The sequence below is a fragment of the Dermochelys coriacea genome, chromosome 1 (genome assembly GCF_009764565.3).
Source record: "Dermochelys coriacea isolate rDerCor1 chromosome 1, rDerCor1.pri.v4, whole genome shotgun sequence".
Lineage (NCBI taxonomy): Eukaryota > Metazoa > Chordata > Testudines > Dermochelyidae > Dermochelys > Dermochelys coriacea.
This window is the reverse complement of record NC_050068.2, coordinates 315,331,390-315,343,869: the sequence shown is the minus strand read 5'-3', so window position 1 is coordinate 315,343,869 and position 12,480 is coordinate 315,331,390. Positions and strand designations below refer to the sequence as shown.

The 12,480-nt window shown below is 43.0% G+C and overlaps 1 protein-coding gene across 7 annotated transcripts in view; it reads left to right on the top strand.

Moving 5' to 3' along the window:
- Nucleotides 1-12,480, top strand: part of MOV10L1 (Mov10 like RISC complex RNA helicase 1) — an 84,157-nt gene that overhangs the window by 58,838 nt on the left and 12,839 nt on the right. For all 7 annotated transcript variants that reach the window (XM_038414930.2, XM_043496119.1, XM_038414998.2 and 4 more), the window contains one exon: nucleotides 499-663. In XM_038414930.2, coding sequence (XP_038270858.1) covers nucleotides 499-663 — 165 coding nt within the window. The remainder of the gene's footprint in view (nucleotides 1-498; nucleotides 664-12,480) is intronic.

Here is a 12,480-nt window from a genome sequence, read left to right as displayed (position 1 = left end):
TCTGTTGGAGTTGTTGGCAAGAAGGAACAGAGAGGGCATAGGACCGGTGGCGCCTGATATACTAACGCCTGAGCATGGCACTCAAGAGGGCACCACAGCTGGCCCTACAGATACTGCTAAGGCAAAATTCTCTAATGACCACACACATGGGCGTATGCACACCTAGAATGGAATGGATATGAGCAACACATCTCGAACAACAGTTACGAAAAAGGTGGGTAACTTTTTTTTTTCAGGTGCAAATAATTGTATGTTGTATCATACTTTTTCTTTAAAAGAATAAAATACTTGTAGATTTGTGCAATAAAGTCAGCCATCAAATTAATCATTACTTTGCACCTTCCCTCCACCCACTGAATAGTGTTAGCCATTTGAGAAAGAGTCTACAGTATTGTAACAGCAACTGATTTTTTTAATCCTTTGTTTTTTAAGAAAAGAAATGTATTCATCTAACTTTGTCAATTCTAATACAGAAGAGGGTTTTTACTTCTTCTGCAGATAGTGCTTGCTGGAGATCCAATGCAATTAGGACCAGTAATAAAATCTAGACTTGCAATGGCGTACGGTTTAAATGTATCCATGCTGGAAAGACTAATGTCACAATCTCTATATCAGAGAAATGAGGATACTTTTGGTGCTTATGGATCGTACAATCCTCTATTGGTAAGTTAAACTGCAGTTTTCTTATTATTATTATTTTTTTTTTAAAATGAGCTGCCCTAAGAAGAAGAAATATGTGGATGGACGGAGGGAGGGTGTTTCACTTCTATTGTTGCTTTCTGATGTATAAAGAAAGGAATACCAAAAAACAAATGGTTTTGTTGGAAGACTTCAAGATTTCAAGTTTGTATTTTGAGTTTTCTTGTACCTTATTTATTAAAGATTTAACATGTCTACCCCTTCAAAAATGGTTTTCTCCCTCAACTATGTATTTAGACGGTGGAATAATATAAATGTTAGACAAAAAAACAAAATGCTTAACGTTGACTTAAGATCCCTTCCCTTTCCCATTATTCACTGTGACAAAGCTCTGTCCTTGTCTCCGTGCTTCCTGGCGGATTTTGTTAGCCTCAGAGGGTCACTGTGACCCTCCATGTAGCTCTTCTTTCTCTAGAGGCAAGGATCACAGCCTACTGAGCCATTTTCATCATAAGCCAGCAAGGGAGGTTAGGAGAAGGAACCCTCCCTCACACAGTCTCTGTTGTCTCCCAGTCTCAGTGATTAATCGGGGAGGGGAGGGAGGGAGCCCAGGCCCGACCTCTACTCTGGGTCCCCGCCCAGGGACCCTAATAATAGCAGCTATGGTAGCTGACTTTTTGGAAATAGGATGTGTAGAATTCCCTGGGCCACTGCCCCACAGCAGCCCCCAGTTCCTCAATATCTACTTCACCGTTACCTCAGGGCCTCCTTCCTTGTGCCTGAAATGGTTTGTACTGCTCTTTGTTCAATTCGTCCAACAGTGCGGCTTCCTCCTACAGCTCCTGACACACGTGCCCAACTGACTAACTGGAAGCTTTTAACTAGTTTCAGCCAGCCCCTAATTGGCTTTAGGTTTCCCAATCAACCTAGCTATCCTCCCTGCCTTCTGGAAAGATCTTAATTGGCCCCAGGTGTCGTAATTGACCTAGAGCAGCTGCCATTTACTTACCTGGTACCAGGGATTTATTCAGCCTGGAGCCAATATGTCTATCTCCCACTACTTTTCTATAGCCATCTGGCCTTGCCCCGTCACAACACTTTTCAGGGCTTGTCTCAATGAACACGTAGTTGTGGCAAGCTGGGATGTAAATCTACCCCGCAGTAGCCTGCTATGCACTGTGTGCGTGTAGAAACTGCTGCTCGCTAGAAGTTCTTCTTTGAGTGGTTGCACATTCCAATTGTGTGCCCACCCTGTGATTCCAAATAGTGATCACCATACACACTCCCTTTTGTGCCTTGGCAAGGGACACATTAGGAGGGGTGGAATATCTGCTGTTTGCTCAAGAAAAGAACACACATTTCCAGAGACGTGCCTGTTCAGCACCTCATGGAGCATGTGATGAGGACTGCCTCAATCCCAAGGCCCTTGAGTAAACACCCTGCCACCCTTGTGCAGACTGCCGCTGTGGTTGTCTTGACAGACCTCTGGACTTGGAGAATCTTCTCCACGGAGAAAGAAGGGTCAGCTTTCCTCTCTGGGACCTACCCAAAAGAGGGGACATGACTTGAAGTTGAAGAAATATCCTATTCAGAAAAAGATTCAGAACATCACTGGAACTCTTTAGGTACTCATGGTGGAGCTGGGCCATTGACCCATGTCTCCTTGATATCATGGATATCTGTACCATGCCGTCAACTCCGGTACCGTCAGCAGGACAGCCATTAAGTCTCTGGATGCTGGTTTAGTATTGACAACCTTGCAAGCTTATGAGGCAGCAAAGGATTTGTTATGCATCTCCATTCCAGACTCTCCTGTGAAGCAGGAATCTATTGCACTGGTATTGCTTTTGTTGTATTAGGCCCATCTGTCTTCTCAGCTTCTGTTCAGAGACTGTTAGCAGTATTAATATCTGTACAAGCTAATAAATATGGCAGGGACTCAGCATCTTTGTACCCTCTTTGGCATCGGTACACAGCATGTCAGCACCAGTACATTCTTCAGCCCTGGTACCAGAATGATCGTCAGAGTGGAGTACTGATTTACAGTTGATATTGTGGCACCAACTACAAGGTCTTTCTCGGTATAGATTCATGATGCCATACCTTTGCCGTTTCAGGGTGCCACTGCAGTACAGACTACCTTACTTAGGTACTATTGTTGGTCTCTTTATAATGGGTCACAGATAAGTCAGGTTGCCTAGTGGCCCCATCAGTCTTTGCACCTCCAATGACCACTGACTACTCAGATGGCTCTTTGGAGTCTGTCTTGGAATATTCTGTCCTTGATGCAGTGAGTCTAGCAAGTTGTCTAGGCAGCCTCTGAAGGGCCGCAGTGGTTCTGAGAGTGGGACCAATCATTCATCAGAGAGAGATCCTCAAGGCCTAGTACTTACTGGCTGCCCATATCTTTTTGCTGACCCTCAGTAGCCTTTTTTTGCCCCCTTGGGGTGCTTTGTGATCCCCCCCAGATCTCTATCAGTGGCTCCATCTAGGGGAAGGTTGCCAAGCGTCTGGCAGAGCAACTTCCAGAGCTACCTAGGTTGGAAGCATGCAGAGACACTGTTTCCCCTGAGCAGCCAATACTACGAGAGGAACTGTTGCCTGTTTCTTTCCCACAACAGGAGGATCGATCATTTCTTATTAACCTGTCTTCCTCCTTGCCCATTGACCCAATGACCCTGGTCTCTTCTTTTTCTGATTCAACTTTCAGAAGTTGCTGAGAAGAATGGTTGCAGCTTTGGGCATATAAGCTGAGCTTGTGCGAGAGAAGTCACAAGCTTTTTGATATTCTACAAATGGCTGCCCCAGGAAGGGTAGCCCATCCAATTAATGAGGGTCTTCTAGAGCTGGCAAAGACCTTGCAGCCCACAACAGCTTCCTTAGCTCCTACAGCTAAGCATACAAACAATGCCTTGTTAAGACACAAGTCTTTGAGTGCTTTTATTCCCCATCCTGCCCCAAACACCAGTAGTTATGGGTGCGCCAGTGAAAGATCTGTGTCAAGGGAGATTTAAATCAGCTCCCAAAGAAAAGGAGACCAAGAGACTTTATTTATTTGGGAGATAAATTTATTCCACCTCCTCTCCAAATGTGTATAGTGAACCGGCAGGTACTGTTAGCTAAATATGACTTTGTAAACTGGGATACAATGTCCATGCTTACTGACAAAATACCAGAAGATGCAAGGGAGGAATTTAAGGCTTTCCTGAAGAGGGTTGCATGGTCACCAAGATGTTATAGTAAGCGCAGACTGGAATGACTGCAGCTTCTTGTTGAATGATAGCCTTTTCAATAACAATGAGGTGAGCCTCATGGTTACAGAACTCGGGCATTGCTTCTGGTATCCAGCAAACTATAGAGGACCTCCCCATTTTGATCATCTATTTTTGTTTTCAGACAAAACTAATGAATCTTTACATTCATTTAAAGACTCTCCTGCTCCTCTTCATTCATTAGTGGTCTGTACCCCAGCCTCCAAAAGGTGGTGTTAATGTTGCTGTGGATGTCACTACTAACATCAGTATTACAAAGAGCCACCATACCAACTCCCAGCTCAACACAGCCAGCTCATCTTCATCTTCAGTCAGTTACTGGGAAGCAACCCATATGACTTCTCTTTCAAGGACAGCAATACAGTAGTCAGTGATCTTTCTGCCATTTCCCCCACACTGTTTGGGGACAGATTATCCCATTTCCTCATGCTTGGAAATCTAGAACAATGGACAAATGGGACCTAAGAACTATGCACTAGGCTAATCTATCCAATTCCTGTCCACTTTGCTTTCTCACCAATCCCATCGCTTTCCAGGGACCCATCTCACAAGTCAGTGCTCCTTCAAGAAATTCAGTCTCTTAGCTCTAGGGGCCATAGAGGAAATTCACCTTTAACATCAGGGAAAGGGGTTTTATTCTCAGTACTTTCTCCACGTGCAAAGGGGGAGGTCTGACACACATGGTGAGATTTCAAAGGTTCAGTGAGTTCTTTAGGCATGTAAGATTTCACATAGTTCCCTAATGTCAATCATTCTTTCCCTTGACCACAGTAACTGGTTTGCTGCCTTTGGTCTTCAGGCTGCTTACATACATGTGGCAGTACTGCCAAGTCACAGAATGTTTTTAAGACTTGTAATAGTGGGCCAACACTGCCAATACACAATACTTCCCTTTTAGCCTGCTGTGGGCCCTGCATGTATACCCAAGGGCATGGCAGTGGTGGTGACCCACTTGAGGAGAAAGAGAGAATTCATGCCTTCTGAATGATTGGTTACGACAAGGCAGGTCTGAACATCAGGTTCTCCACCATGTCCATATATCATTTGTTTCTTCGACTGTCTGGAACTCTTGCTGAACAGGAGACAATCTACATGTCAGGACTAATGGAAAATTTGAGTTAATTGGGGCTGTAACAATGCCTACCGTGGTAGAAGAACATGAGTACCAACCCCAGGGCACAAACCTCAAATGGGCTGAGAGTTCCAACTTAGATTTCACCAACCAATATCAAGTGGAAACATCTCTGGTATTATACTGACCTTAACATGGAATCACAGACAGTTCCCTTGGGTACTCTGACCTGTCTCGCCACCCAGCCCTTACACCAAGAATCACCACTCTATTCAGATTACTCATAGTCCCAAACACTAGTCACTTACCACAGGTCAGTTGCACCTTAGATCTAACACCAAAGACAACACTTACAGCCAATCTTATAAAAAGGAAATAAAGATTCATGAAATATTAAAAGGAAATTACAAGGTTAAAGCAAGCAAACAGACGCATGAATTTACTCTTCAGTTTCAAAAGGCAATATAGGCTTCTGTAATCAGCAAGCTCTATTTGAGCTTTAGGGCTAACTCAGGCTAAGCAGCTGGGGATCTCTTGCTATGCCTAGATACACCTTGCTGCCAGTGCTCCCCCCAAGTCCAAACAGCAAGAGATACTTAGTTCCTTCTCTTGGGATTTTGAGCCCCTCCTGCCATGTGGTCTGAGCTGCAAACTCAGCCGATGGGAGCAATCCGCTTTCATGACTCATTGTCACAGGGAGGAGAAAAGAACAATAAAAGTCTTTTGTCCTCTTATTGACAGTACATACGGAAAGTCCAGTTGCAACTTTCCTCAATAATCTGGTATCGATGGACTTTTCCTTTGGGGAAGAGCGAAAATACCTTGTGTTTAAGATCAGCTCTTCACACTAATTAATGTGTCTCTCCTGCCTGGTGATTTCCCAACTCACAATCCAACTGCTCAAATGTTACCTTTACAATATAGGATACAGGTGTTCTAAGTGAGATTAATTCACATAGTTACTTGCAAGTATTCAATAAACTCTGAATACCAAACACATGCTTACAATCTTAATACCTGTTTTAACAATGCTAATACATAAGTGAGCCAGACTGATTCCAGCTATGTATTTGTCAGTGTTCAACTGAGACATGGGGACCTTGGCATGAGAGGATACCTGGTCTGCCAGAGTCACAGAGCCTTACTCCATTCTGCAAATTTGATGGCTTTTCTCTCTAGAGAAATCTCAGACCATTCACTAGTTGTACTTATCTCTTAAGTCAGACCCCACTGTCCCAATCTAACCATGACTAAGGCTTTAGGCCATATTGCCACGTGTACTTGTGTGACCCAACATGCCTTGCTTCGCCTGTGCATCCTTTGAGCATGGTTGAACTCAGTGTATCGACTGAAAAGACATCCCTTAGAACACTGGTACAGGTTCCTTCTGCAGTCCTATAGCCTCCAGAGTGGTGGATGTGTCAGAAGAACACATGCAAGGGCGTACCCTTTTCTTGCCCCCTTCAATTGTTACTGATGCTTCCCTCATGATAGGGCAGGTACTTATCTAGAAGGGTTGCAAACCTAAGAGTTAATATGGAGAATTGCCTCCTGCTCCATCTGTGTCCACGAATTCTGCACGATTCAGAGGGCTAGCTATGCTTTTCTGCCTCTTGTAAAGAGCTTGTTGATCTAGAAGCTGACCAAATATACAGCCACAGTGTACTACCTAAACAGACTGGGACAGCATGATCTGATCAGCTTTGTCAAGAGGTGATAAATCTGTGGGACTTTTGCATCAAAGAAGGGGTTGCTCCCATTTCCACACACTTACCAAGTTCCCAGAATCAGTTGGCCAGTCATCTCAGCAGGAGACTTTCCCAAAATCATAAGTGGTCCCTGAAGAATAGTGTGCTCCGAACCAACTTTCTGAGTGAGCCAGAGTACAGGTTTGCTAACTCAAATCTTTCTCTCAACGTGGGGACTGAGCTTCATGTATGCATTACCCCCATTCTGCTTATCCCACTGCTTGTCCAAGTAAAACAAGACCAGGCCAGGATAATTCTCATAATGCTATCTTGGTCAAGACCGTGCTGGATCTCTGATTTTCACAGTTTCTCGATTCAAACTCCATGTCATCTTTGTCTATTCTTCCAGGCCTACTGTACCAGCATCCTAGACCTACGTTGCACCCAAATCCAAACAGTCTGTACCTCATGGTGTGACTGTTGAGTAGTTAGATCAAACAGAGAGAGAGACTGCTCAGTGGCAGTTCAGGAAATATTGCTTAATAGTAGAGAGCAGTCTACTAGATACACTTTTTCTTCTTTGAGTTCTTGCTCATATCCATTCCGTGCTAAGGGTGTGTGCATGCCGCGTGCGCAGTTGCCGGAGACACTTCCCTTATGGGTATCCGTAGGACTGGCTCTAGTGCCCCTTGAAGTCACATGTAGCTGCGCCGGTATAAGGGGTGCCGCCAGTTCTGCACCCTTTCAGTTCCTTCTTACTGCCTGTGACGGTTGCTTGGAATGATTCCTCTTGCTCTTGCAAGACTTCTTTCCCTTGAACTTTATAATATATTGTATAGTTTTTTGCAGTTAGTTTATATAGTTCTTAGTAAGTGTTAGTGTATACAGGGTGAATAGTGGTTCCTGTTATTGACGGACTTTAATCCCAGGGCCTGGTCATGCCCCAGTCCCCGGGCTTCAAGCCATGTGCCTCCTGCCGCAGGTCCACGCCAGTGAGTGACCAGCATTCTAGCAGTCTAAAGTGCTTCAGGGAAACTCACATTAAGAAGAAGTGCCAGATCTTCAGGAGCTTCAGCCCACACATTCAGAAAGATAGACACATTTGTATGGAGGCAGCCCTCAGACTGGCCTTTGTGCCAAGCTGATCCAAATCAGCACTGAGCACTTCAGCTTCCCTGCAAAGGACTCCACCAGCACCATTCTCCATCCCTGATGCAGAGGAAGAAGCATCTTGTAAGAAGAAGAAGCATTAGAAACAGCGCACAAAGAGAGGGCGCTCTCCAGTTCCAAAGAGGGACAAGGGGAAGTGACTAATGCAATGAGACCCGTGCTGGGCCACTCATCCTCCCTAGAGCCACTGTTGGCTCTGGCAACTCCACTTAGAGTGCCTAGTTCAGTCCACCTCCAACAGCGGAGGTAACTTCACTGTTTCACTCCAAGCAGTGTCAGGAATAAATCAGTGGGAACACAGCAATTCGATATGATGAAAGATTAATGCAAGTAAGCGTGCTCTATCCAAAACTGGAGTTTGAGATTGGAACAGTATTGAATAATTAACAGCATGTTCACAGTGGCCAGTTGTTCACCTGCCAGGGAGAAAAGGTATCAGGAAAAACATCTCTCAAGGTGGCTTCAGAGGACTGCTCCAAAATACACTGTCTTAGCTCATCTTTATAACTAACTGATACATCTTACAGAGTAGCAGCCGTGTTAGTCTGTATTCGCAAAAAGAAAAGGAGTGCTTGTGGCACCTTAGAGACTAATGAATTTATTTGAGCATAAGCTTTCATGAGCTACAGCTCACTTCATTGGATGCGTTCAGTGGAAAATGAAAATTCCACTGAACGCATCTGATGAAGTGAGCTGTAGCTCATGAAAGCTTATGCTCAAATAAATTTGTTAATCTCTAAGATGCCACAAGTACTCCTTTTCTTTATACATCTTCGTGACCCCTATTAAAATCATTACTTTTCCTAACTTTCAATAAACTACTTATCAACACACATTCCTAACAATCTTAATCATAATAATACTTCTGTATCAGTCACCCAATTTCAAGGTTTTCCATCCACTTAATTTCTTTTTCTTTCTTTCACAGTTGTTGACTTTTCTTTCCCCTCCTCCCATTATGATTAGCAGAAACTGCCAGCTAGTTTTGACCTTGCCTCTAAAAGCCTGCTTTCAAATTAATCCTTTACTATGTGGTGTTCTGTTTTATTCATTCATGGTGTGTGAATGCACATAATATGGTTGCAGTGAGTTTGATCACATTGTGGGGTACACACACCCCTCAAATCCAAAGCAGCAACCTCACCATCAGGATTCTATCAAGCCTGTATGCTTGTCATACTGTGTCTTGAGTAACAGTAGTTGTGCTCACACTTGGTTTTCTTCCCCCCCACCCCCCAATGTAATGAGCTCCTGGAGTGCATCAGGGACAGATGTCTGTCATTAGTCAATTGTTGGAGAAATGTATCCATCATTGTTGTGATGCCAGCCATTTCTAATTGGGGAAGGGATGTCAAGCTGAGCCTCCTTGGTATGGTTCCCAGTAAGGCTAATTTATGTGCTTGGTATGTTGCAGAAGATTATTGTAAATTGGGGGGAAGGCTGCCTTCTGGGCCTGTTTGTGACAGAAAAGCTTATATTGCAATTCTGTTTGCACCCACAGAGTTAGCTGTTGGGTCATAGAGAAGAGCTATCAGAAGCTCTGCTGATGTCAGCTGTGCAGGAGTAACCACCGTAATGCCAAAATTGGCAAGGCTTTTAAATGTGTGCGGATTCTTCTGACAAGCTTCCATGGCTTTAGTTTGCCAACACTTGCCAAGCAGCAGGTTGCATCACACCCAGTCAGCATGCATACTACTGGCAACATTCTGTATTGTTGTTGACCAAGTTCAGCTGCTATGATGTGGGCTGGTGTAAACATGTGGTGGTGTTTTTTTCACACCAGTATGAAACTAAAACTCTGAAATTGTTTCCAACTTGTGAATAAAATGTACACAGAGAACTGCAATGTCAGTGTCTGAATAACACACCACTACAGAAGGGTATTCTTGTGAAGCATGTGCAACATGAAATAGAAGCCAAATATCTGCTTACTCATCCAATGAGAATAGATTGTCATAGTCTACAACTCCATCTGAAGTGACCATGTGAGCAATGAGGCCATCCTTTAATATACCAGCAATACTCATTTTCTGATCTAAATTAAGTACTGTTTCTGCCATATCACATCATGATTCTGAGAAATATTTTACCAGATATGCTTTATTCTTGGGGTTTCCAATGAATTTTTTCCATTGGGACCATGGATTTTGACTTCAGTGCTTTGTGATGTTGCCTCTGTGCATGCCCAGAAACTTTCAATTGAATCTTTGACATGATACAATCAAAGACAATATATGTTCTTTTGCAGTTCTCATAACTCTGTAGAGAGTGGTGTATTATTTTGAAACCCAAGTCAGCAAGTTGCACCTCCTGGCCTGACCATTTGAATAACAGCCTTGCCATCTGCTATCCAAGTTGTGGGCATGTTGAATGCTGGCAGTTGATACGGACTCTCACTCTTTCTAATTCAGGCAATAGCTTACTTTTTGCTGTTTTGTTCAGGGTACCATCCAAATGTGCTAGAACATATTGAACTGTGGAATGCTCATGTATCTCTTGTTTGTGCAGCTACTACAAGACAGCTAAACAACTGTTTGCATTGATAGTCACTGTGTTAACACTACTAACTTTCAGGTTGAACTTCTTGCTTAGAGATGCAAATGTCTTGATGTTGAGCTTAGGCAGTGGTTCAAAGAAACCAGTGGTATATGAATTCAATTTCTTCCACATAGTGTTTCATTGCTTTGATTCCTATATCATTTGTAGTAATAAGCTTGGTAGCAACCTTTGCGGGTGCAAACAATGCCATTTGCAATGTTGGTGAATGTTCTCAATTCACATTCAAATCAAATGGGTTTGTCATGGATTCAGTGATGGTGCAAACTCCCTTATTTACGTCTCCTTCATCACATTGCATGCAACGTAGTGCAGCCTCCTTGTGTGTTCCTTGTGACACATCTGAGTCTACTATATAACACATGTTATCTTTGTGGAAGTTGTGATAGCTAAGCACTCATGAGCGGTGATGAACCATCTAAGATCCTGGTTTCAAAGTGAAACCCACTATATACCCTTTTTTCTTTATTATCACAGTTTACTGTTTGTTCAAGTGCCAGGTCTATCCAGACTTTGCTGAATTTATTTGTAGACTGAGCCGCTGCATGAGATCCTTGCACAGATTGATCATGAACTTTGGGAGGCATAATCTGGCAGAAACTTCATATCACTGATGTACACAGATACCTAGCGGGCATACTGGTACAGTCAAAAGCGAAAAGTAGTAGTATCTCTAAAAGCACTGCAAGATGTGTGTGCCAGTTGTTTTCACTTTCTGCTCTAATGAAACACATTGAGATGCTAACCATTTTGATGTAATCTTCTCAGAATGCAAAGGTTTGGGAAGTTGCTGTTCCAAAATTGCAGAATCTGTGTACTACATCCTGTACATTCTCGAGGGCATCACTGAGCTGGGCAGGTGTTCGCTGTGAGACTTGTTGCACCATTTTCGATACCGGAATTTGACATTCTTAGAGCTTGCTGTTTGGTAAGGTCTGCATCACAGTCAATCTCATTGCCTTGTATCCATTTACAAAATGCCTGCCACTGCAATCTGGACAGAGCCTCCATTGTAAGCTTGTGGGCCTACGTTCCACAGTTGTATGACTGCCTTTAAGTAGACTGCTTGCTGTGTTGCTACCATGCAACTGAAATTCTATGAGGTTGTCTTCCAGAGCACTCTTCATACTTCTTTCCAGTTATAGCCAGAAATGTCTGTGCTATGTAGAAACCACCCATTCTCAAGATTATTTTTTTCTGAAATTCCTCTGGGCATCTCCACTGAATCACTTTAGCCTTACAATATGTAGCCTCATCAAATGTTAAAACACCGTCATCTTGGCCAAGTGTCCTAGACATCTTGTTGACATTCTTTATTACAGTGAAAACTGTATCCCATTCAGTAGCTGATGCTGACAGCACTGGACAGTACCCAATAGATGTTACTGTTGGAATAGCAGATGAAATAATCACATTACACTGTGTAAGCGAATCATAAATTACACATATAGACCAACAAGCAGAGAACATATTTAAAGTAAATTTGCTATAATGAAATCTCTATGGGATGAAATCAATGTATAATTATACATGTATTAAAGAAGAGTCATTACTTGGACTTTTTCAAGAAATTTGTGAAAGCAATTTGAGATGATTTACAAAAGCACCCATAATTCTCAGTTACCACTACATAATACAACACACACAAAAGCAAATAACTCCAGGGGATTAATCCCTTCATAAAAATGTGTTAACCATTTCTGCAGATGGATGCTACAAATTTCAGATTTAGGCAGGATTTTCCATTTGGACCCCCAGACTATTGCTTCTTTAACAGGCCTCCATTTGAGCCTATGGCCACCTGTTCCTTTGTCTGACCTATATCAGAAGACATCCTGCCTCATTCCTATTATGTCAGCCAGAAGAGTGGATGAGCATCAGGGTCTCATAGCAGGACCTCTATATATGCTGTTTATCAAAGATCCAAATAGCTTTGAGAGCACATCTAAAATTTTTAATACATTTACCTGTGTTTTTTCTTGAAGCCACACTCAAATGGGGATAAGGATCATCTGCATACTTTGTACGTAAAGCCGGTATTAGCCTTCTATCTGGAGAGGACTGAGCCTTTTAGGCTGTCTCC